This window comes from Triturus cristatus, chromosome 9, assembly GCF_964204655.1.
Source record: "Triturus cristatus chromosome 9, aTriCri1.1, whole genome shotgun sequence".
In the NCBI taxonomy this organism is placed as follows: domain Eukaryota; kingdom Metazoa; phylum Chordata; class Amphibia; order Caudata; family Salamandridae; genus Triturus; species Triturus cristatus.
The window spans coordinates 412,949,881-412,976,597 of NC_140592.1; the positions used below are offsets into that span (position 1 = coordinate 412,949,881).

The 26,717-nt window shown below is 46.2% G+C and overlaps 1 protein-coding gene across 1 annotated transcript; it reads left to right on the forward strand.

Moving 5' to 3' along the window:
* LOC146798061 (olfactomedin-4-like) lies at window positions 1-26,348 on the forward strand. Its single transcript, XM_085625284.1, has 5 exons — window positions 1-107; window positions 6,198-6,350; window positions 20,230-20,442; window positions 22,953-23,103; window positions 25,168-26,348. Exons 1-5 carry the CDS (start codon window positions 63-65, stop codon window positions 26,004-26,006), a joined length of 1,401 nt encoding a protein of 466 aa, XP_085481410.1. The 5' UTR covers window positions 1-62; the 3' UTR covers window positions 26,007-26,348.
* Window positions 26,349-26,717: the final 369 nt, after the last annotated feature.

Sequence of the window (26,717 nt, forward strand, 5' to 3'; positions counted from 1 at the left end):
AAAGGGGCGAGTGATGCGTGAAGCGGCGCAGAGCGAGTCCGAGGGCAGTTTGGGTGCTCAAGATGCTGCCATACCTTCTCGTCGTGTTCCTCCTTCAAAGACTTGCCGTGAGTATTACTCAAGCTAGGGCGCCGTGCCCCTTCACGTGCGTTACTTCCAAGCATTACACGTTTCTCGGCTCTTCCCACTTTCACCCTGGTCCTATATGTTTGATTGCAGCCTTCATTCGAATGCACTTTCCAGAGCTACCGTGTTTCTTTATCATGCCTAAATATCTCATCCGAGTCCGTTTTTTCCCCCTTTGGGGTCTGGGACACCTAGTTCTCACTTTCTAATGATAGAATGCAATGACTGGGATACTCACAGCTGTATCTTTGAATAAAGGCGCTCATCTTTTATTCAGACTGATATTTACACATCTCCGCGCCTGAGGTGTTTTTAAGTGCGTGTCCCGTTCGCTCGCACGAACTCGAGGATACCTCCATTGCAACAAGGCGGCCTTGGGCTGAGATAGCTCCTCTGGTTAATGCACCAGCTCGAGAGATCTGTGTGCAATCAACAGGTTCACGCTCTGCCTCCGGACCAAGCCTGTCATGCCTCCAAGGTAGACAACGTGAATCTTGCCCTATCAGTGTCACGTGCCAGTGTCAGTTCGTGGTGACTACATATCAATCTGACTAGCAGGTTTCATTTTTAGGAACATGGCTGCTTAAAGCTCAAGAATGCAACATAACTTTTTGGACCACAGTGTTCGCGTTGTATTTGGGTTTCTTTCAAAACTGGGAAAATACTTTTAAATGGCTTTGGATACCAATCTTGCACAGCTACATTAATACCCTATAATAGACGTGTGTGTTAACTGTGCCTGTTACACTCTCTTCATTCTATTGTATATCAAGTGTAGAACGGAAGAGGTGTGGCTCCGCGGCCAGGGCGACTGACTCCGGAATCTGGGGATCACGGTTCGATCCCCGGCGGCGGATGAGTCCAGCACCATGTGACTCTGGGCATTAACTTGTTTAATCATCCCAACGGCCTCCAGCGCCTAGAGACCATGGGTGATTGTTCGCGCTTGCAGGGAATGATTGTTTTGTGCAGAATGGGGCGCGCAAAGAGTGTTGCTGTGGGCGGTTGACCTCAACATCCATTGCATTTTGATGATTCCCCCAGATTTACAAGGATGTGTAAATCTGAGGCAGCACCAAAAACTAATACCATGCAATAGAAGGTGTTAGAATGGTGCTACAAGGAGAAATACGTTTATTTCTCCTTGTATTTGCTTTTTCTACGTGTGCTGCATTTGGAAGCACAACCTCACAAATAAAAAGAGCAAAATTCCAATAATGATTGGTATTAGTTTTTGGCACTGCCCTAGATTTTCACATCCTAGTAAATCTGGGGCAGCATCAAAATGCAATCGATGTTGTGGTCAAACGCCCACCGCTACACCCTTTGTGCGCCTCTTTCAAACTAAGGGGCATATTTACAAAGAAGTAGCGGAGTGAGGCATTAGCCATCATGGCTTAACGCCTCACGCCTCAGTCCGCCGCTTCAGAAACGAAAGGTTGCACCATATTTACAAGGATATGGTGCAGCCTTGCGTTTCCGCCTGCGCTGGCGCTGCAGTGTAGCACCAATGAAGCAGGCTGCGTGGATGGGAAGATTGTTAATGTGTAGGAAAGTGTCCCTTCTTGCACATAAATAATCTTTAAATGCCATTTTGTCACTTTTATGTGTGCTCCTTAATGCAGCACACATGGAAGTTACAAAATGTAATTGTTTTTTAAGGATTGTTTATGTGCAGAAAGGGTCACCTTCCTGCACATAAACAATCCAAGGCATTTTGCACTTTCCATGTGTGCTGCACAAGGCAGCACACATGGAAAACCGGAGAGAAATAAATCCTTTCTCCTCGTTTTTCCAAGTTAAGACCAGGTTTTCCCTGGTCTTAGTTTTGGTGCTGCCTCCTATTTACGCTGCCCTTGTAAATAGGGGGCAGCGTCAAAATCAATGGGTGTTGCAGTGGAACGCCCACCGCAACACCCACTGCCCAACCCTTTCACGCTAAGCATAGCGTGAAAGGGAGCCTTATTTACGAGGCAGTTTTTTATAAGTTTTTAAGAAGATATTTTTTAAAGCCTATCTTTTTAAAATACAATGTACGGACAACCAGGAATGCAATGCAGTTAATGTTTAACCTGGAAAGCGCAGATATATGTTTTTATGTAGCTACTTATATCCTAAAATGTATGAGCGCCAGAAAATCCATTGTTATCTAATTTTCTAGGATTTTAGCAAGTTGCACTTGTCACTTTCTAGTGCATCGTAGAGGTTTCTCTTGCAATGCCCTGTATATGTCCCGATATGGGAATTGCACTTTATACTGCATATTTTGCACATTACTTGGCACTTTAGCAACTAGGATATGTAAAATTATCGAGTTTATTAGAACCCTCATCATCTGTATTTACACCGAATATCTTATTATGAATTGGCTCTTTTATGGGGACTGTAATGTAGTTAACATGCCCTGTACATACCCATGCAATTGGTCTATACATTCTGACTTTTAATAGTTTCATTGTATGATTGCTGTATGTTTTATATTTTATGTCTGCTATATGGTTGTATATACAAGCCGAATAAAGCATTTTTGAACTTTTGAATGAGGCAGTGTTAAGCCACGTTAAGTGGCTTAACGCTGCCTTGTAAACAAGTCAAAGCCCCTATCGCCACGGAAACCTCACAAAAGTGAAGTTCCCGTGGCGATAGCGGCTTGTATGCCCCTAAGTGGTGTGTGCACAGGGGCTGTATTTACAAGGCAGCGTTGAGTCACTCAAAGTGGGTTAGTGCCACTTTGTAAATATGGAGAAGGGCATAGCACCACTAGAACGTCACTAAAAGTGATGTTCTGGTGGGGCTATCCTCTTGTAAATATTACTCTTAGGAGTTAACATTGGATTTTCAGCAACCAGCTCTACTGAGCTTAACACTTTAATGCACCCAAAGAAGTTAATTACTGAGTAGCTCTAAACAACATGTCCCGAGACCTGTGACTGCACACACCTCAAGATGCTATGTAGCTGCATAGAGCAGAAGGGCCCAGCATCATTGGGGGTGGTCGGCAAGGAGCAATTGAGGAACCCGGAGGTGCGGCAACTGAACATCTGCTTTGGAGTGCGCGACCGCCTGAGGCATCGTGAGTGCGGCGGTTAGGATATGCAGTCTGCCTGCCCCAGCGGCCCCTGTTAAATGTCAGCCTGAGGGGTAAAACGTCTATAGAGGTGGTTTGGAAACCTGGGGGGGGGGCTGAAAAGTGTAGCAGCCCTGCCCAGACTCAACTTGCCTGACTTATTTTTATGATTGAGTGAGAGGGATAGAGGAGGCTCCCCCGCCTGACCCTAAAATGGCTTCTCCTCTGGAGGCTAGCTGTCACTGGCTCTGACCTCTAGCTGCTCCATTGCTCAACAAACACCCCCTTCGAGCGAAAGTTAAAAAACGTGAACCAGCCGATTGCAACACCATGCTCAGAATTCCATTGCCTGACCCCAAGATGGCTGCCACAGTGATCCCTACCACATTGTGCTACCGCTCTAGGACAAAAACTGGACATCGACCACACCATGAACCTATCCCCCATCCCGCTTATCTATCAGGTCATACAACCTGTTGAACTCTCCTCCGACCATTGAGACCTAGCCATTTGGCCGATGCCCGGTGGAGCTACCTGAAAGCTATAGAGGAGATGGGCTGTGGACTTCCCCCTCGGCCGTCACCTACCCAGCCGGACTTTGGGCAGACTTTCCTTCGTCTCTCCGTCGTATCTCCCGCCTACCCCTTTACCCTGCCCCCTTACCCTTCTCAGCTTCATTTATCTTGTCTGCTATGCTCCTTCAATGTTTCTTTGTTGAGACCTAGCTATTTGGCCGATGCCCGGTGGAGCTACCAGATAGCTAAAGAGGAGATGGGCTGTGGACTTCCCCCTCAGCCGTCACCTACCCAGCTGGTCCTTGGGCAGACTTTCCCTTTGTCTCTCCGTCATATCTCCCTCCTACTCCCTACCCCCTCACCCTCTTTGCTCCATTTACCTCGTCCTCTATGCTCTTTAAATGTTTTTTTTCCTGCAACGGATGTAACCTGTAACTTACGTAATGTTGTGACATTGTGGAACCTCATGTAGAGCGCTCTGATACCTCCAGGTCGAGCCAGCGCTACATAACCGTGTTGACTATGCAACTGTAATGATTGTATCCATGAATATCTGCTATTCTTGTTCTTCCTGACCGCTGAGACCTGAGCAACATGGCTAATGCCGGGTGGAGCTGCTAGACAGCTAAAGAGGAGTCGGCCCTGGGCTCTCCCCTCGGCCGTCACCTACCCAGCTGGACATTGGGCACACTTCTCCCCGCTGTGTCATCTTCCTCCCCCTCCCTCCGACGGATTACCGTTACATTGTCTCTGTGCCTGTGTCTTACTATGCTTGGATGTAATATGTAACTTTTGATTCAATTAATTCTCATGTAAAGCGCTCTGATATCTTTTGGGATCTGGTTTGCGCTATATAAAACTTTATAAATAAATAAATAATAAATAAATAAATTGCTGATTGACTCAATTTGCACCTCATTTGTTATCAGCAAAGCGGTTGTGCTCAGATAGCTCACCCAACAGCTGTATAACCAACAGCATGAGCACCAGGGCTGGGCGTCATTCTGAGGACCCCGTTGTCTCGACGGACCATAAACAGGGAGAGAAACAGTACATGTCGCCCGAGTTAAAATGGCATTATCTGCCAGTAATAGTATTCTCTTCTCGGTCTATGATGCGTGCCTCTGCCAAAAAAAGTGCATTTTCCATAACAGAGGATTTGAGAGAAGTAGAACGCACACTAAGGGCACAAAGAGTAGCTGACTTTAAGCAGCAAGGCAATGGACGATACACTGAAGGCTGCAGAAGCAGGCCAACCTAAAAACACGATGTTAGAAACCTCACAAGAGAACAGTTTTCTGCATTGAGATATCTAACTAAAAGGTGTTGAAAATGGATAAGGACTTTGTGGAGCACGTAGTCTGTACATTTATTTACTGATATAATATTTATGACACTGTTTCTCCTGGAGTTGTTTTTGTCTCCTGTACTGAAGTAGCGTGCCTGCCAAAAATCATTGTAATCATTAAAATTGTAAAAAGTGTCATGCATAAGTATTACCAAGATACTTTATGAATATAAGCATGTACAATACTCCCTTTGCAACTAACTTGCTGTCAGAAACACAAGGGCAGATTTACAAGCCCCTTGCGCCACCGGTACATCACCTTTTGTGTCGTACCGGTGGCGCATTTTACTGCCCCATATTTACAAGGACAGGAAAAGCCACCCTGCGTGACTTTTCCTGTCCTTGTAAATATTGCCCCTTTGCACACAGCACTTTGCGTGAATGGCGTGTTCCATTGGTGTTGCTGTGGGTGTTCCCACGCAACACCCATGGAACCAGACACATTTCCAGATTTACTAGGAATCGTAAATCTGGTAATGCGTTTGAATGCTGCCCCTCCCCAGGGAAGCCGTAGGGAGACGCAACGAGGAGAAATGTATTCCTTTCTCCTCATTTTCTTTTCCTCTTTCTATGCGTGCTGCAGAATGTTTTTGTTCAGGAAGGGTTCCCTTCCTGCACACAAACAATCATTGAAACAATGACGTTTTTCAACTTTTATGTGTGCTAATGCAGCACACATTGAAGTTGAAAAACAGCATTTCAGATTGTTTTTGTTCAGGAAGGGCTCCATTCCTACACAAAAACAATCTCCCCACGATGCAGGCATCTTTGCACCATGGTGCAAGGGTGTCTGCGCCGGCGCATGGCAGCAGTTTGTTTTCCAGTGCAGGGGGAAGCACAGAGATGCGACATGCTGTTGGAAATGTGTCACATCCCTGTGCTTTGAAAGTGACTTGCAGAACGCACTGAGTCACTTTCTTGTAAATCTGCCCCACAATTTTTAACAAACCACATCTTCATGCTTTTTATAGTACTACGTTTCACTATAAACACAAAGCAAAACCGTATGACTTTGTCTAAGCTTGTTTCTGTTATCCCTAAACTCCTATACCCTCCGGAAGCAACCAGTATTCTTTGGAATGGTCCCCTGAACTGAGCCAAATGTCTGACATCTGTTTATATTTTCTTCTCTCTGCTGCAGGCTGGACAGAATGTCAGCGGTTCAGTAGATGACAACGGCAACTGCCTCTGCAAGGTGATACTCCCGGATAACACCTTCCCCATGCCTCGAATGGAGTCCCTGGAGTACACGGCCTACCATCTGAACATCAGTGTCCACCAGGAGCTCACAAAGGTGAGAGAAATACTTCCCCCACCCTGCAGGAATGAAATGTGTATTCTCCTTCAGTGGTTGAGACAAAATGGCTGCCCCCATTTGTAATATTTAGTAAGCTATCATTGGGGCAAGAGGGGGCGCATCACATACCACAGACACCAGATTGTGTGGAAAAGGTCGCTTTATTGAAACAGGTGCACATCACATAAACAACCCTGGGTCCTCTGCCTTACAAAACTAAAACCTCACTATACACAAGTGGTCACCTATGTTAAACTACCCCCCCAAATGTCCCTCCCCTACTCAACTTTAAATCTGCAAGTCTCTACTTTCTCCTGTGCTGATCTTCTGCAATTGAGATCTTTAACCTCTAAATTCAGGTTTACTGCATCTATTCACCTCTAACTAACTTCCTTATGAACGTTAAACTTTCTGCCTCTTCCAGGTGTGAGCTTGTCTACCTGGTCTTCTTCAGCCTGGATTGCCGTTGTCAACCAAAATAACGTTCGCTAACCCCTGCCAGCATGGAGTTGGCCCTACTTGAGGTCACGGATAACATCAGAATGACCTTAGACAGTGGCCACTCCACCATTCTTGTGCTGTTGGACCTCTCTGCAGCATTCAACATGGTGTCGCACCAGATTCTGCCTAGGAGACTGACGGAGATTGGACTCAGTGGAACTGCCTTTTAGTGGATGACTAGCTTCCTGTCCACCCGCCCTCAGACCGTTAATATAGGTCCTTTCTGGTCTAAGACTATGGAACTCACCAAGGGTGTCCCTCAGGGCTCTTGTTTGAGCCCTACATTGGTCAACATCTATATTGCCCCCCTTTCCAACCTTCTTAGGTCCCATGGTTTCCTGCCCATTTCTTATGCTGATGACACCTGGCTTCTCTTCTCCTTTAAGAAATTTTCCTCGCTGGCTTTGTCCACTATTTTCGAAGGAATGACTGCTGTCGCAGACTGGATGAAAAGTAATTTTCAAGTACTCAACGCAGGAAAAACTGGTCCAGGCGGCTGAGACATGGGAATAGATCATCCATTTTCCAAAGAACTGTCAGCCACCAAGATTGAGACCCTAGTATCACCTGAAGATTGGTTAATACACTTTGAACATATATTTAACCCCAAGAAAGAGTGTTAGAAATGGGATTTCTGGTTGGCTAGGTCAAGCGCCTCAGCCAGGCAGAAACCACCACTCTAGTTAGGGCAAGGGAGTTACACACCGAAGATAACCCCTGCTCACCCCCTTGGTAGCTTGGCACAGGCAGTCAGGCTTATCCCAGAGGCAATGTGTAAAGCTTTTGTGCAACTCACTCACACAGCAGCGGCACACTAGGCACACCACAAAAGAAACTCCACACAAGGTTATGTAAAAAAATAGCCTTTGTATTACTCATAAACACATTAGGATGTAAGCGCATAGGTACACTGTGCCACCTGGCACTAGGTATTACTTTACAGGGGATTATATACATTACAGGGCCAATCAGGCCACTGTCATAACCAACATATCTCACAGTTAGAGGAAACAACCAGTAACTACTGGTAAAGGCACCGAGCATAAACACATTATGCATCATCACATTAGGCATTAATCACATTAGGCCTAAACCACATTATGCCTACATATAATCAGTAGTGCCCCATAGTACCCCCTAGTAAGTTGCACACATTATAGAATCTCTTCTGATAGGAGAACACTCCATGTACATTTACCTCAGGGCAACACAATCATGATACTGTACATGGGGTACCAGAACCCTGGCAATGTACTACCCTACGCCTAATACAGTCAGGGCACAAATGCGAGGGTGTTAGCGTGATGTATATCCCCTCCACATTACCACCACCCCATGGTGCCTTCCCAGCACAAAACGCTGTGCCTCAATCACACTGACGAGTAGGCAGGCGCAGCTTCCATGCCACGGGAGAGGGGCCCGGCCACTACCTCGGGCCAATGGGACCAATCCTGTCCCCTCTTCTCGTGCACCGGTACTCTACAAGCTCCCCGGTGGATGGCCCCAAGTGGGCAGGTTCCCCCAATTCAAAATGGGCACTCACTTGTTCCCTGGCCAGGAGGCAGCTGCCCGCGATCACGCGGTGCAGCTGCCCAATACTAAACTTGCTGGGACGGTCGCCATCGCGGCCCGGGTGTAAGCAAAAGGAGGTTTAGCCCCACTCACCACTCCTCAGGGGGCTGAGCGAATGCTCTCCCATCTAGTGGCAGAATGACCTGGAAGCCGGGACAATTCCTCCCTCGCGTCGGCTCCACTCACGGGGGAAGTGTAGGAAACAGCCGAGGGGAGCCCACGAGGCTCTGGTCCTTCCCTCACTGCCGGTTTTGCTTTCCCCAGTATCGGCAGCACGTGGGGCTCTCCTCTAGCACAGGAGCCCTGCCTACAACCAGGCTTAGCCTTTGCCTGGCTTCTGGCTGGTTTTTGCTTGCAGACCCGCCCACAATGACGACAGCGCTCCCTCTGCTGCAGAGGATCTCCAGACCAGAAATCCTGGTCCTCCTCACTCTGTTGGGCAGCTTGGGCCATGTAGCAGAGCCCCGGCTGCACCCCTGCATGGAGCGCCTTGCTTCTTCTTGTCCCTCCTCACAGATGCGGTGGAAACTTCTCTCGGGTGTGCGGTCTCTCTCGGCCCCACCCACGACCAGGCTCGGCTCCTGCCTGGCTTCCTCTCTTCTGCCAGTCACACCCCACGTCAGGTGCTCCTCAAATATATCAGGCACAAAAGGAAAGCTGCCATGCCAGGGACTCGCATATATCTGGCACCATAGGAAGGTTGAAGCGCTCCATGTGCACTACTTCAGCGGGGGCCCACTCCTCTCCACAACCACGGAGGGAGTTGACACGGCGCTCTCGCAACAGCACAATTGCTCTCTCTACCCCCACAACTGCAGTCCTCCAACAGGAGCCCTCATCAGAGCTTCCTCACTGGAATCAAGCGCTCACTTAGCGCTGAGTTGCCTAAGCATGGCAGGGCAGGATCCTCAGCCCTGACAGATCCCTGTGGCAGAGGACAGGGCCCAGGCAGGCCAGCATACAGGGTCCCCTAGCAGAGGGGCAGCCTTCTCAGCCACCCTGCAGGCAGCAGGTAGTCCCAGGTGGCGGTAACTCCTGGCACACAGCAGTCCTCTACCAGTATCTTCCTCCCCAGTAAGCACACTGCAGCACCACACATGGGGTAACAGCCCTCATACTTATGCAGATCTGCCTATTCAGCCTAGCGCTAACTCACCCAGCCTCTCTGGAGCCACTGCATCTCCCCAGTTCCTGTCACTCCAGAGCCAGACATGCAATACACATCAGGCAGGCACAAAGACACATAGGAAACAGAAATGCCCACTTCTAAAAGTGGCATTTCTAAAATAGTGATAATAAATCTGCGCACACCATTACGCAGCATTTATTTCCACTATTCCAAACATGCCAAACTTGATCCCTCTACTCCTCCCAGGTCAGGAATTACCACTGAAGCACATATCAGGGAATCCCCAATGCATTCCTATGAGAGGGCAGCCTCATAGTAGTGAGAAACCAAAATGGCTGTTTGTCACTACCAGGATATGCCACACAGTTAAGGCACATGTCCTACCTTTTACCTACAATGAACCCTGCCCATAGGGCTAGCTAGGGCCTACCTTAGGGGTGACTGGCATGTAGCAAAAGGGGAGTCACAGACGTGGCACTCACTTTATGTGCCACGTCACAGCGGCAGTAAACTGCGCGCGCAGGCCCTGCAATGGTAGAGGCCTGTAACAGGTTTGAAAGGGTACTTTGGTGGGTGGCACAATCAGCGCTGCAAGCCCACCAGTAGCATTTAATTTACTGGCCCCAAGTATATGAGATACCACTTTACTGGGGTCTGATAGGTAAATTAAATATGCCAAACAAGTGTAGACCAATCTCACCATGTTTACCACATAGACAGCACATGCACTTTACACTGGACAGCAGTGATAAAGTGCCCAGAGTCCTAAAACCACCAACACCAGGTCAGAAAAAATACCAGGAAAAAGGCAAAAAGTTCAGGGGTGACCCTGCAAAAAGGGCCAATTTCGCTCCTATCACTTTAGATGAAATCAAATCTGCCTTAAATAAAAGTGCAAATGGTAAGGCCCTAGGCCTTAATACTTTTAAGTCCAATATAGACTTTTGGTCCCCAATTTTATTAAGAGTCTGCAATGCTACAACTGGAGGTGTACTGCCTGCAACCTGGGTGGAAAGTGTCATAGTCTCAATCTTCAAGAAGGGAGATAAAGGGGACGCAAAATGCTACCACCCTACATCCCTACTTGACTCAACATTGAAATTGATGGGTAGAATCCTTTTAGAAAGATTAGAAAGCTGGGTAAGTGAAAATAACATTTAACAGAGTCTCAGTATGGATTCAGAAGGGGTATAGGGACTGTCGAGCAGTGCATCAACCTCGAACTGTTGATTGGGAAATATACCCTTTTTAAAGAAGACCAACTACATGTCAGATCGTGGACAGAGAACCACTAACCTGTCAAGCCGGATACAGCGGGAGCGATGATGGATGTCAGGTAACCCTGTCCCCACTGCGGAGCAGCCCGGGAGCATATATATATCCCTCACTGGACTACTCCCCAACAGGGGAAAGGGAAAAAAGGGACAAAAGAAACAAGAAAAGTGCGGCTGCAAAATCACTCTCTGCGGGTAGGTAACAGACCGTGATCCGATTCTGGGTCTCCAGCTGTCTAGCCCCGTGTTCCCTGCAGTGAGAAACAAACACAACACAACATATGTACCAACTGCAGCCAGCAGTGAGGTGGTATACGTTTACTGATAAACAGACATACACTTACAGTGACTGGTTCGGGGTACTCTAGCACAGGTCCCTATCAAACCACCTCTTGGATCGTTGTTAAACCAATCAGCCGGCATGCGAGCCAACTCCCCATCAATATGTAATGAACAAGTACTTAGCTGTGCAGGAAGGTGAGTCGCTTGAGCAGGAGACTCCAGGCACTGTAAGTAGCTTGTTTGTAGGAATATGCGGAATCCCCGCAGTGGCAGTGTAGCGGAGAATGCAGTCTTGCCTTTGCACACCAAAGAGCAATTCCGAATGTAGTATTCTGCCCTCTGGTACGGCGAGTGAAAGTACACACCCAACGAAATAAGACGAGCCTTTCAAAACGGCTCGTAAATTCCCCTCCTCGGGCCAAAGAGTGTTGTCGAGAAAACGGGATCCGAGCCTTTCAAACGGCTCGCCGAGGAACACCCTCTCAGGCGAGAATGCAAACTAATAAAGACACGACAATGCGCGGTAAAGTAAAAATAAGCACAGCGCTCTTCAACGCGCTTGGGGTAAGTTGCGGAGACGGAATCCCAGCAACGGCTCTTGCTCGCGCAGCAGCGCAAGCGGTTACGGTCTCGCGTTCGAGATCCCCGTAACGGCTTTCAGACGCGCATTCAATGCGCGTGGTGAATTTCTCGGTTTCCGGCTCAGGAAGGCCGACTCGGAGTGTAGAGAGTCTCGGCTGGACGCCAACGGGACACGTAGGTTCTTTAAACGATGAAGGCAGGTCAAGCTGGATAGCGAAAATAGCAGGATTGACAAGCCCCGAGCAGCCTCAGGGCGGAGCTTATAAAGGCAGTTCCGAGAGGAGGCAGGTGACGCCTCTTGCAGGATTCTGGGAGGTGTAGTCCCCAGCATACAAGACACATGTACTCACTCGCACACGCTCACCTCTAGTGTGATTCCCACCTCTAACTACGCCGGGACGTGACACTACACCTTTGTTTCGTAGATCTTACGAGCACATTTGATTCAGTTAACCATGCAAAACAATGGCAGACCTTAATAGGGATTAGTGCCCCAAATGATATTATAACGTACCTGTCACAAATGTATGCCTTACTAACTTCAAAAGTATGATATGGCCCTAAAGGTGAATGCACCTCTCATTTTAGAGTCACTCATGATATAAGGCAAGGTGGTGTTCTTGTACCACTTTTCTTCTCTCTTCACATTAATAATGTCATATATCCTTGCAAAGTTTGAATGCAGATGCCCACAGAGTTGGTAATCGTGTCACACCAGTCCTTTTGTATGCGGACGATGCAGTCCTGCTATCAAGGACAGCAAATTAATTGAAAAATGTGCACAATTTATGAATAGAAAAGATTTAATACTCAACCTTAGTAAAACCTTTACAATGACGTGGAATAGGGAAAATAAAGAGTATAAAGCATCACATAGAAGGTGTACATATTGAAAGAACATCATCTTTTTCATATTTAGGACTTCTTTTTAACGGAAATGGAAGTTGGGGCGCACACATCGACTTATACAAACTGAAATTTATATGATGAGTTGAGGCCATTTTTAGATTTTCCAATAAAATTGGGAATAAACCAGTCAAGGAAATTTTGACCTTATATAGGAGTAAGAGCCTCACAGGTACATGTTATGGTGCGGCACTATGGGGGCTGGCAAATCCTACTTCACTGCAAATACAAGAAAATACGTTTTTTGGAAGGCTTTTAGCAGCTCCCAAACCAACCCCCTCATATATAGTCCATAGCGAATTGTCTCCCTTCAATCGTTAAATTACAATTTACCAACACCGGGTTCCTCTACGCATGGGAGGCCAAACAGGGTAAACAGACTCCTGCTGAAAGAACCAGAACACCTAATTCTTAGGGCCCTCAATGGAAGAACTGACGGTGATTCCCCCCCAGTGGCAAGCTATCATACTGAAATAATAAGGTCGCTCTTAGATTACACGTTTGTCAGCCTCTCGTTGTTTCAATATGTAACAGGCTTTAAAATGGGAGACATAGGGGACAGTGATCACCGTCCACAAGAGATCACTCTAGCAGCAACTGATGCGATTAGTATTCATCCTGCCCCACACCTAGGCTGAAGCTACACAACGAATTATAAGAGGATCAAGTTTACAACAGAAAGCATAGAGTCCCTAACAGACACTGCAATCAAGCTTCTATTAGCTCAACTGCCCGGAAAGAACCTGATACAAACCTGGGAATGCTTCACAACTAAGATCAGCAACTTAAAGGCAACAGTCACAAAAACAAGGAGCGTTCCGGCGCAGCTACAGGAGAAAAAGCTAACTAAGGACCAAAGAGCACAAATAAAGGCAACTAAGAGATTGATAAACGGCTCCATAAGATCTCTACGCCATGAACCAGGTAACACACTGCTCCTTTTATCCCTGCGGCTACAAAGAACTCAACTAAAGAGGCTGAAATGGAACATTAACAACAACAACAAACAGGTTATCTGGGCAAAACTCCTCCACAATATAAAGCATAACGCCAGTGATCGTTTTCGGAAAACAGCAAACACTATCATATACCCGCATCGGGGGGAACTCACTTCCTACATACTTGAGGAGACTTGGGCAAGCTATCTAAACTCCCACTTTAATAGTCAAAGCATTTATCATCCGACACTGGAGCAGAGCAGAGCAGCGACGGACGCACAAAATACCAACATAGGAAGAAGGGAAAGAGGTAAAAACTACTTCCCTGACAGCTCTGCTGCCGTTAGCAGCTCCAGGGCAAATGTCACTCTGAATTTTTCTGACTCAAGTCATCATGAAGAGGAAAAGCCACCCGCCACCGATCAACTAACAATTAGGAAACAGATCAGGAGGGGAAGAAAGGAAGGAGTGCCGGCCCCGAATGGCATTCCACCAGCAGTGCTTAAAGAAAGGCCGGAAGATTGGGAAGACATATTCCATCCACTATTCTTGAAAGTAAGATGACTGGGCATAATCCCAGACTCGTGGAAAGGTTCAACGATCATTCCAATTCATAAAAGCGGTAGTAAGCTCCTGCCAGCCAATTATCGGTTAGTTGCACTGATTGATAATGAGGCCAAATACTTTGCGGGAACACTGCTGGTGGAACGGATAACTTGGGCAGAAAATAATGAAATAATGCCGCTAAACCAGACAGGATTCCGAAAAAACTCTGGCACGATATCCAATATCATGGCAATATCATTAATAATGGATGCAACAAATCTGAGGAAAACCCAGCTGCATGTCTGTTTCATCGACTTCAGCGCTGCATTCGACAACGTGGTGAGGTTCAAATTGTGGACCAAGCTACCCAGATGGGGGATTCCAAACACCCTTTTATCAATGATAATGCTTTTACATACCGATACCTGGGTACAGGTTAAATTAGGCTCAGGGTCCCACCTCTCAAGAAAAGTTAAGACAACGAAAGGACTGAAACAGGGCTGCGTGCTGGCCCCCATCCTATTCAATTTATTCATGGCAGATTTAACACAGACATTGAACATCTGTAATTCCCACGCGCCTAGAATAGGGGGCACTGCATTGTGCAATCTACTTTACGCGGTCGATGTAGTCCTACTTAGCCATACAGCAGTTGGCTTGCAAAATCTTCTTAATGGTCTGCAGGTCTACGTAGAAGAGAACAGCCTTTCAATAAACCTAAACAAAACTAGGACCATGACAATAAACATCAAACGGAAAAAGAGCCACCTATGGTACCTGGGTGACAAACACATTGAACCAGCGGAGGCTTACAAGTACTTGGGAGTCTATTTTGACAAAGATGGATCATTCACGCGCCAACAGTAAGAGATCAAAAGGAAAGGGATGATCCTTGCTCTAACCATAAAAGGCTTATCAGCCAAACTACTGGGCCCTACGCTGAGTCCTCTCTTGGTGGTAGCATGGGCCAAAAACCCTTCCTACTATTACCTATGGTAGTGAAGCATTGCACGGGAGAGATACCAATCTTTTGGACAAAACGCTCGTAAAAGCATACAGAACTATCTTCAGCCTCCCGACCTATACCTCTCCGGCACAAATCCGATTGGAGTTTTTTTGCATAAAGCAAACTTGGGCCAGCTACGGAGTATATATTAACTGTTGGAATAAAATCAGAACATCAAACCCTAAAACCTTAAACCACCTGCTGTGGCAAGAACTACAACAGAGGGAGAACTCGCCAGCTAGACGGTTCTTGCAGGAGGCTCTGACAAACACAGGCTTATTGCCCCTATGGGATATACACTGTCACCACTCAGTTTTCAAAAAATTAGTGTGGAAGGCGCTGAAAATACAGTCATTGGTGGAGGACAAAGCTGCCTTCTCTGCCAGAGCACATGCTTGGATGACTTTGAACTCGTATAGGACTCTAGCCCCGCAACAATATTTTAATTTGGGCTATTCAAAAGCACTGAAACTAAAATTCTTAAAGTTACGACTTGGAGTGATGCCATGCACACAGCATCTCCCCCCATGGAAAAGGGACCTGACCTTTACAGTATGCAGTCTATGTAAAAAAGCAAAAACAACAGTTGATGGACAGAATGCAGAACAATGTCATACATTCACCCAGTACAGAGATCTGGGCCTAAATCCATCGTTTTTTTGCTCACCATGCCACTCCAGTTTGAACCCAGCCATATGCAAATCAGTCTTGACCCTCTGCCTCATGGGAACAGTCCAGCCCGAACTGCCAAGCCAGATCCTCCCTGGACTGGAAACAAGCATCCTAGGACCGGTTTCGGGGTTACACCCCTCTTCAGCCAGGATAGCTTGATTCCAGTGGCATGGAGAGCACGGGACTCACGTCTGAGCATACCCGTACCACTCGGGGTGACAAATGCAAAAATAACAGTTGATGGACAGAATGCAGAACAATGTCATACATTCACCCCAGTACAGAGATCTGGGCCTAAATCCATAGTTTTTTTGCTCACCATGTCATTCCAGTTTGAACCCAGCCATATGCAAATCAGTCTTGGCCCTGTGCCTCATGGACTGGAAACAAGCATCCTAGGACCGGTTTCGGGGTTTCACCCCTCTTCAGCCAGGATAGCCTGATTCCAGTGGCATGGAGAGCACGGGACTCACATCTGAGCATACCCGTACAACTCGGGGTGACAAATGCAAAAACAACAGTTGATGGACAGAATGCAGAACAATGTCATACATTCAGCCCAGTACAGAGATCTGGGCCTAAATCCATCGTTTTTGTGCTCACCATGCCATTCCAGTTTGAACCCAGCCATATGCAAATCAGCCAGGATAGCTTGATCCCAGTGGCATGGAGAGCACTTCACGTCTGAGCATACCCTGCCAACTAATGGCAAACAAAGCGGTACAAAAGGGGGTGGTGATGGACGGAGCATCAGAACCAAACACTCACACCTAGTCAACAGATCTGGGTTTGATCCATTACCGTTCTTTAGCCCACTCTGCCACCCCAGTTCAGACATGGCCAAATGCAAATCAGTCTGACCCTGTGCCTCATGGGAACAGTCCAGCCCGAACTGCCAAGCCATGCCTTCCCTGGACCGGAAATAAGCTTCCTAGGACCGGTTTCTGGCGTTTCAGCCGTCTTCAGCTAGGCTTGCTTGAATCCAGTGGCAAAGCGAGCAAGGGACTTTAGTATATACTTATATGTGTATGTACTTTGTGGGCTCTGGAGATCAGCCATAGGGCTTGTCTGCTTCCGCTTAGTGACTTTTTTTCTGTATAACTGCCTCTATTTAACTGTCTTGATAGAAAATGACCAACAGCGGTCAGTAAAATACCAGAATCCCTTTAGCATTCTCTAGATTCCAGTCCATAGAAATTGTCTTCCACGAGCACCCGTAGACAATAATATTTCTTTCAAATCTTGTATTTTCAGTGATATGACCATTATAGTAAAAACAGAGCTTTGGACTAAATCATTTACAGCTGAAAGGAAATATTTCTCTCCATGTGTTCCCATATCTGGCGTGTCACGCAGTTTGGTGCTTACTTTCCCTCCATGTTAAAGAACAGTAGATGTTTCAGCACCCAGGCTAATGTGCTGCATAGCTAAATACATATAAGGTCCCAAAGGCGAGACCGATTGCATTGCAAATGCTTGTTTTAAGACAGCAGCAGCGGCAGCGGGCACAGAGAATGAGGGGGGGCGGGGGCAGGGCTGTGTTGCCAAGGAGTGGGCAGTGCACGTGAGAGATGTAATCTACAGGCCCGCCCTCATGCTTCCAAGCCTTTGGTTTGCTGCAGATTGTTGGAAGGAGACAGTGGTGCACGTGGAAGCCTTGAGTGCACAGACTTGAAAGAAGGGTGAATGGACTGATGTATGCACACACCTGGGGGACGCTGGATTTGCCTCACCGGCAGTGAGTCAGTTGTGCTTTGGAATGTGATGAGCGGGAGGATCCTGCTCTGTGCAAATGATGGGACATAGAGATGACTTGACAGTCCTATTTCTTCTATTTTTGAAGATGATGGATTTGCAGATGGATTTCAGTCCTCTTTCCTGTTCTATTCAAAAGAACACTTTCTTACCCTGTTTATAAATGCGGCCTTGATTTCTCATTTTTAGAGGCGCAGACTGCAGTCAATCTAAAGTGCTTCAGGTTTTGTCTTCGCAAATGTACATCTTTCATTGCAGGACAGGAGAGTAATCAGTCGCTAATTATCATTTTTTTCTGCAAACCCGTCATTGAAGCACTGTGAGTCTGCATACTTTAAGGATTGGAGATGGGCAGGCTCAAAATATGCAGCTGACATTTAATAATGATTTGCTTCCAAAGCAATTGTAAAATGTAATTTAAGAGCGGGTGGTGCTTTCAGACACTGATGATTTTGTTGTAGTTTCTCCTTTAAGTGGTAGTTCTGTCTCAGAAGGTGATGACATGGGTTTACAGTGTACAAGGGATTGAAGGGACAGTTGGAGCTGAAGCCTGCTGTCATCGCTGTGTATTTGGTGGGTGTTAGCAATAAACATTTCAAAGGGTCTTCGTTACAATAGATTTCCTGGATGGAGGCAAACATTTTTCCAGTTTATTACCCATCTTGGATCTGGGACATGAGTCACATACTATTAACACTGGTTAGTTCTGTGTGTCACACAGGTTCCTGCAGTAGATTAAGTTTCAGATTTCTAAATCCCCTGATACCGCCAGCATTGAGCGCAATGACCACAGCTACCTAGATTCAAGCCATGCGCTGCATTGACACATATTTAGATGCTATTGCAGTCTAACCATGTTTCACGCGTCTTCCTGAATAGGAGGTGTGCTTTCTAGATCTTCCTAAAGTCTTTTTCTGCAGGTCTTAATGACATAAATTCAGTTGTATTTCTCTTCCCATCATACATCCGTTGTCCTGGCAACGAATCCCCCCTTTTTTGCCTCTGAATGGGAGTAATGCGGGTTGTTCGCCGTAGCGAACCCTGATTGTTCAAGACACAAAGGGACAGGCATGTCAGTCTTTTCTAAAATCTGAAAACTATTGTTGGGAAATAAAGAGAAATGTTTTTCTTCTGGATGTATGACGTAACAACGCGAGTCATTACAACGCGTGCAGTTACATCGCGGTCGTTACAACGACTGCGATGTTACTACGCTATGCCATTACAACGCAAGTCTTTACATCGACTTGTGCTAGATGGCGTGCTAATATTAGAAAAGCTTAATTTACTATTCCAACTCCAGTCCACTTAACAGTAGGGAAGGTGTTGGGATAGTAAACTACACTATTTGTAATGTTAGCACGCCATCTAGCGCAAGTCGATGTAAAGACTTGCGTTGTAATGGCATGCGTTGTAAATCCACTTGCGTTGTAAAAGTTTCGTTATAATGGTAGTGCGTTGTAAAAGTTGCGTTGTAAAGGTTGTTTACCTTTTCTTATCCCCTAAATGTTTTTCTTTTTACAATGAGTGTGAAACCCTATTTTACTCCCTCCTTCTTCATAATAACTCTCCCAATCGCCAAGGGTTCAACTTTCACGTCCTCTGCACGTGTGCCTTTTTACCAGTGCTTGTTTCTAGGGGTGGTTGGCATGAAGAGGGCACCTTGAAACTTGGAAAGTGGAGAACAGGCTTCAAGCCGTTAGCTATAGAAATTATGCTACATGTTTTGCTGCTGTTATAATATGCAGCTACTTCCAAAGCATTAACGTGTAAAACAAATGCCTGATTTAATCCTTCACCTTCCAACCCTTCAAAAAACAATCAGGATTTTTATTTTGGATATTGCTTTTGTCTGCAACTTTATCGCACGTCACATTAACAAAGCTTAGTGAGAGACGTGGAAGCGCAAAGTCTTGTATTCTGCCTCCCCATTGTATTAAAATGTACATTGATAATTCTTTTGTGCTACATATGCTAAACACTTATAAGGTCCCAAAGGCGAGACCTATTGGCTATGCCAATGCTTGTTTCTACATGTTAACACTCCTGGGGTAAAAGTTTCACCTAATTAGTACAGTTTTACACCCATATACAGCAAGGAGTGATCAGCCAAACGTTGTGAAGGGCCTTGGCTTGCGTAGTAACTTGTCCACTGTGCTTTTAGTCATTTTTGATCAATTTGGGCCCAAAACACATTTTGTTTTTGTTAAAATCTGCAGATTATGCAGCAGATGCTGAATTATGCAGCAAATGTGACTAATCCATAATTATGCGGTAAAACACCACAAACGCGTACATTTTCAGTGGTCCTGGACATCATGCACGTGTAATAAGGTGGACAGGATATCCGTCACATTTGTGAAGGAGTACCTATTGTCAAACTTTAAATTAGGCCCAATGAACTGATTGCTGTTATGTGGCAGTCAGAGCAGAATGAACAAATGCTCATGCGGTTGCCATGCTGTCTCTGTTGCCGCTTAATAGGCTTGAGGTGAGTACATTTTACAGTAGATATCATGTTCACCCCATGAGCAGCATAGTAAAACCTTTTGGGGATTATAGAGGAACTATAGATATCTGTAAAATATACTAAGGACTATATACTTTGTTATGACCTACTTTCCGAGTGCTTGATTATTAACAGGGTTTCCATGGACTAGACCGTGTCTTCTCACACTTTTTTGTGACCTGTCCCATATTTTTGCACCTATAGATACAGAGCTACCGGCGCAGCTTCAACTTGTACCTGCAGCGGCTCCAGAACCTGACCCGCAGGGTGGAGGTGATGGAGTTGGGTGGTGTCTCATACACTGAGCTGGACTTCGAGATGCTGAAGGTCGAAATGCGGGAGATGGAGTCACTTGTGACACAGCTGAGGACGTCCATGGATGGCAGCAACGTCATTGTGGAGACACTCTACACCGAGGTACTGTACGCTTTTCAGCTTTTTTCCATTCAAGGTACAATTTCCGTGGTCTACCAACTATGGGGCCTATTAGAATGGCGGCTAGCGTTGCCGGGACCGGCCGGCAGTGATGCGGCGGTCCCGCAAAGGCAATTAGGATGCCACCACCACCATGGCGGTGGCATCCTCTATTCCCAGCATTGTGGTACACGTCATGCCTTGGCATGCACAAGGTGACAGGCACCACGCGGTGCCTGCCACTTTGTCCATGCCAAGGCAGGGAGGTACCGTAGGTACCCCCCATGTGCCCCCCCCCAAAATCCTGGGGGCCCGCAACTGGCCCCCAACTGAAAAAACCACATGCCTTTCCATGGCAGCAACGCCGCCACGGAAAGGCTGCTTCCCGCTGCCATCATGATATGGATGGCGGTGTCTAGCAGACACCTCCACCATATCAGGCCCCTTTTCCGCCCGGTCACCTGTGTGACCGGCGGAAAACCAGCAGACGGTCTTTCCGTCCGCCGGGGTCCCCCCCGCCATACTAATATGGCGGGGGGAAATGGCATGGAGGCGGAGGAGAATGCCGGGCGGATCGCCACCGCCATGCGGGCGGTGGCGATCCATCCGACATTCTAATAGACCCCTTTGTATCTTATCATAATGTTGGCAATATCAGTAGAAATCTGGAAACCATCCTCCATGCAGAAGGACTCATATGACTTCCACTAGTGCTTAGAAGGCACAATGAGCAGGTGGGCTTTGTGGAGAGGAACTAAGAGGACACTTAGGGCTGAAGCACAAAGACTGAGGAGGAGAAAGGTTCTTTCCAACAAGCAAATATTTACACAGAACTGAAGGGAGATTTTCTTTCTAGGCCCTGTCATCCTGTGCATCAATTCACTGGCAACTTGAAAACATGCTGAAAATCTCTTAAAACCATAGATTACAACACAACAACCAAAACTCTAAAACTCAATTCATTATGACGTCCAAATAAAAATAAGTTAATTCGAGATGGTTATCAGGCAAATGTAGCACCACGTTAAAACTGCACGACTTAGTGTTAAAAGTTATTCAAGTAAAATCACTCATCGTCTGGGTCTGGCGACTGGAAACAAGTGATCTTCAGTAGTGGACCTGAAGAGATGCCTTTCTACAAGGCCTGGAAGAAATCTAGATTACACTGGCATCATTTTGGGAATTTTGTGTAACGCTTTTGACACAAAATTCTCCAAAATTGCATGCAAAAAAATAGCATTAAATGATGGTTTTGCATTTCACGTAATTATGTAAAGCTATGTTTCATTTTCTTCAAATTTCACGTAATTACATAAAGCTGTTTCATTTTCTACAAATGTCACGTAATTATGTGAAAGCAAATTAATTATATACATTTCACCTTCACCTACCCCTTAAGGGACCTCTGCTTACTAGTATTAGGCATGCAGTCCATCTGTGGTGCACTTTAAAGGCTCATATGTGAGCCTTAAACTGCACCACCGCAGGACCACCAGTGCACGTTCCTGCACGGCATGGACTGTTAGGCCCATGCCGTGCTGGAATGGGGTGCATACACACAGGGGGCACAACATGTGCCCCCCTGCATGCACCCACGTGCCCAGGGCCAAGAGGGGGCCCTGTAGGGCCTCCTTTCTTTCCTCACAGCCAGCAGTTTCATGGAGTAAAAACCTCCATGAGACAGCTGGCGGTGAGGAAAGTAGCAATATGCTTGGTGGTGCTACAGGGCACCACTAAGCATATTGCGACCTCAAGACTGCCACACCACCACCAGGAATCTCTGATCCCTGACAGTTTCTGCAGTCCCACGGTGGTCCGACTGTCCAAGTTGTTATTCGGCGGTCGGACCACCGGTGCAGCAGTGGCCAGATCGCCACCGATGTGCCACCGCAGGTTTGGCGATCCACGGACACCCAAACTTGAATTCAGGTCATAATTCAGTACCAACAGGCTGAATATTGTATGGTATGAGAGCTCACTCTGTTCAGATATTGTTGCCAACCAGATATATGGCAATTAATTTTCCTGCAAATGCCTGTAGTCGCACAAGACAGACTCTGGGATACTCCTCATTGGCAATGCATGCCACCGCTGATCTCACCCCATAACCTACTGAACTTTGTACTAATATTGAATTACTATTTTTATCTGGCAAACACCACTCATGCTCATCTTTACAAGCTACAAGTGGTCACTGCGATGTCCAATCCCAAAGCTGTGTGTACACACCCACTCTAGCTACCTCCTCCATTCATCACCCCTACATTTATTAATTCAATTGCCTCATGAAATGAATGCAGTTTTCCTTGTTCCTTCTCTAAAGCCCATTGAATCCTTTTCGGGCATTGACAGTTCTGTAGAAATTTGTATTAATAAATATAAAAGTTTGTATGAATAAATGCAAAAGATTTATGAGTACATACAAAAACACATTTGGTTGCGCCATTGGTACCCCACCACAAATGGATTGCTTTAGTCTCTTGTGATGCCATTTAAATTATATTTTCTTGCAGATAAAAAACATCTCCTTGATGGTGAATCAGCTGGAATCTTACGACAAAAACAACGTGCTAGTAGTGCGGCGTGAAATTATGGCCCTGCGGAAGCGACTCCAGGACTGCGAGACAAACCAAGGGAAGCCCACTTCTTTGACTCCCACCTACGGTGAGTAGTGAGACTGCTTTTTAGGTGTCGCCTGACCCAGCGCATGCGATGGTCTGGCGAGACTTATTGAGAGGGCACCAAACAGTGCTACCAGGCCAACCTAGAGCTACAGTGCATGTGCGCGGGCGGGCGCGCGCGCCGCGCTTTACCGCGATTACTTTCACTTTCCCGGCCGCAGGGCCGCTTTGATGTTTGATGGTGATCGCGCTCACGATCACTTTCACTTTTGCGGCCGCTTTGCATAGCCAATAGGTCTCGCTGTTGGGACCTTATAAGTATTTAGTTATGCAACTGTTGCATGGCTAAACACTTATAAGGTCCCAAAGGCGAGACCTATTGGCTATGCCAATGCTTGTTAATTTTACTGCAGAGTTACCTACCATATTAACCCCTTAAGTGCATCCGTCAGCGCACTCCCTCACCAATGTGTCTGTCAGCCATTGGCCGACACTGGGGAGGGTTAAAAAGGCCCATCTGGTGCTTTGCATTATAGGGTTTAGTTTTTCTTATGCAGCTCGGGCTGCATAGGTTGTGGGGGCCTCCCGTCTCTGAAGTGTTTCCCTAAGGAAGTTGGGCTGCTTTTGAGAAAAAATATTTTCTGTTTTGAAATGTAATCATCGGTGTGACTGCAGCCAATCACAAGGGGTCACAAATTGCAAACTGCCAAATGAATACCAGGTAGGTAGGTCATTCTTCATTCCCTGCAATTCATTATTTTGTGAAGTGGCCTATTCGTATACACTTTGTTATGCAAAATAAAATAGTGGTTGAAAGATGTCAGTATACAATTGGCGACTGCTGTTTGTGACCGCTTTCATAGTACATTTGGCCCAAAAGCTTCTTAAATGTTCCTGCTTCAACAACGTGGAATCTCATAAAGTGAGGCATTAAGCAGGGAATGAGCATGTCCTAGAAGTAAACAATATAGTTTAGGCCATTTACAAGACACACCGTTCTGTAGAATAGAAATTAAGACACTTATTTAAACAAACTCTGTTTCAGTCAATAGTTTTAGCTTATGCATAGTTATGCATGAACCTGTGCACAACATACAGCCACATATGCACAAGAGCAAATTAATAAGCCTTCAACAGTTTTTAGGGAACAGAGATTGAAAGGCATATTTACAAGGAAGAGGCGAAGCGTGTGGTTAGGCTAATGAACGACACGCTCTGTCACTTTAGAAACGCAGGGCTGCACCATATTTACAAGAATATGGAGCGGCCCTGCATTTCCCCCTGAGCTGGCGCTAAATTTAGCAGAGAAGCGCCAACGCAGGCACCCTTGCACCATAGTGCAAGGGTGGTGGCGTTGAGGGGAGAAATTGTTTATGTGCAGGAAGGTGACATTTCCTGCACATAAACAATCTTTAAATGGTGTTTTGTAACTTCTATGTGTGCTGCTTAATGCAGTACACATGGAAACAGCAAAAATGAGAAGAAATGAGGCATTTCCCCTTGTTGCGCCTGTTTAAGACCAGGTTTTCCCTATCAGATTTCAAGGCACCAATTCTAGGACTCCACTGCATCATATCCTTACACCTGTCTCATAGCAGGCGTAAGGGTGATGCAGTGCTATAACCATAGCCCTCCCCCCTGCATTGCTGGAGTTGCGTCCCGTTTCCGACACAACTCCAGCAATGCTCAGTTTAGCCCTAACAGATACGTCAGTAATACTGACGTATCAGTCATTCCTTGCGACATGATACGTCATACAGTAAATATGATGCATCCATCGTGCAGCAAGAAGGGTGCAGTGAAAACTGTTGCATCGCTGTTTTCACACAGCGATGCAACGGTTTTCATAAATAAGGCCCCTGGTTTTTAGAGTGAGTATGCATTACATGTTACATCATTTAACTTAACACAATGTTGTGTCTCACCAGTTCACCGTAATAAATAACATTAAGGAAAACTTTCATGTATAAACCATGCAGACAAACATTAATCTAGGGAAAATTTTAAATCTTACTTTACATACCATGAAGTGCCATAGCACACCATAAAAACAGAAGGTCACACCACACCATGCTGAATGTATTTCCTTGTTTGTCCCCTACAACAGGTTCCTGCAATCATGGTGGATTAACAAATGTCAGCAAACCCTTTGTGGTGCAGCTCAACTGGAGAGGTTTCGGCTTCAAATATGGTGGCTGGGGTAAGGACTCCTACACCGAGGCCCCTAATAAGGACATGTACTGGGTGGCCCCATTGAACGCAGATGCGCGGATGATGGAATCCTTCCGCCGTTACCAGTCCTATGATGACCTGCTCCTGTACAAAAGTCCAACAGACAAGACACTTTCAAGATTAGTCATCCGTAGCTCGTATGACTACAGCAGCTGCGGTCAGGGTGGTGGCATGATTGCCTTTAACAATTCCCTTTACTACAACTGCTACAACAGCAGGGATATGTGTAAGTTGAATTTGGAAACCAGTGCAGTGGAGCGCAAGACCTTGGTCAATGCTGCGTTAAACAACCGTTTCTCCTATGCTGGGGTCACCTGGCAGGATTTTGACTTCGCGGCCGATGAAGAAGGCCTGTGGATCCTTTACTCCACAGAGGAAAGTGCAGGTAATCTTATCATCGGAAAGCTGAACTCATCCTTGTTAATGGATAACAGCTGGACCACCACTCAGTATAAACCTGGGGTGACCAATGCCTTTATGATCTGTGGAGTTCTTTATGCTACCAGGCCGGTGAACACCAGACGGGAGGAGATATTCTACATGTATGACACCAAGACCAGCAAAGAAGGGAAACTGAGCATAATGCTTGACAAGATGATGGAGACAGTGCAGAGCCTGAGCTACAACCCCAACGACCAAAAGCTCTATATGTACAATGACGGCTATCAGGTTACTTATGACACCAACTTCTCCCCGGATACTACCCCTAACTAAGGAACCCGTTATGAGCCCCATTTTAATACCATTGAGGCAAAACAGCCGGTTTTGGCCCCATCAAGCTAAGAGATCCATAGTAACCCTGCGGATCCAGTGTGTTTCACCGGGACACTTCAACTTCGGAAAATACAAGGAATTACTAGACTAGTTCCTGCTGGAAACCCTAAATGTGCTGAACGAACTTTGGTGCACTATATAGCTTTTGGCACTGTAATATGCCAAACAATTGTCTAATCTCCTACAGATTATCTCTCATTCCTTCAAAGTGTGAAATGGTACCGAGTGAATTAGCCTATGCTTGATCATAACACACCAGCAATAAAGTTAGATTTTTATATATGTTGCCTTTAGAGTGCTTTTTATGTTTTTAAATTTTGGAGTGCATCCTAAAGAGTTATTTGGAATATGCCCCTGAACAAATAGAAAGAACCTAAATGAAGATGGCCTGTTACGCAGACCCATTTAGGGTTTAGTAGCCTAGCTACCAAACTGTTGCTTCTTCTGTCACACTGGTGGCAATTGTGCTGCCAAAGTTTGAGTTGTCTGTCATTGAATTTCATATTTTTTTTACAAAATGTTACCCCGCCTGCATGGCAGGAGCAGATTTGGTAGATAAAAAGGTCATCATGGGTTATCTGTCATGTCATGTGTGTCACATTTTTGAGTCATGGCTAAGGATCCCCACTTTGGGAGAGGGGATGTCCAACA

What these genes read in the sequence shown, in the direction of transcription:
- LOC146798061 (XM_085625284.1), top strand. Translation starts at nt 63, where the DNA reads ATGCTGCCATACCTTCTCGTCGTGTTCCTCCTTCAAAGACTTGCC. An exon ending in TGGAGACACTCTACACCGAG is followed by an intron (nt 20,443 to 22,952) that starts GTACTGTACGCT and finishes ATTTTCTTGCAG; the next exon opens with ATAAAAAACATCTCCTTGAT. An exon ending in TTCTTTGACTCCCACCTACG is followed by an intron (nt 23,104 to 25,167) that starts GTGAGTAGTGAG and finishes CCCCTACAACAG; the next exon opens with GTTCCTGCAATCATGGTGGA.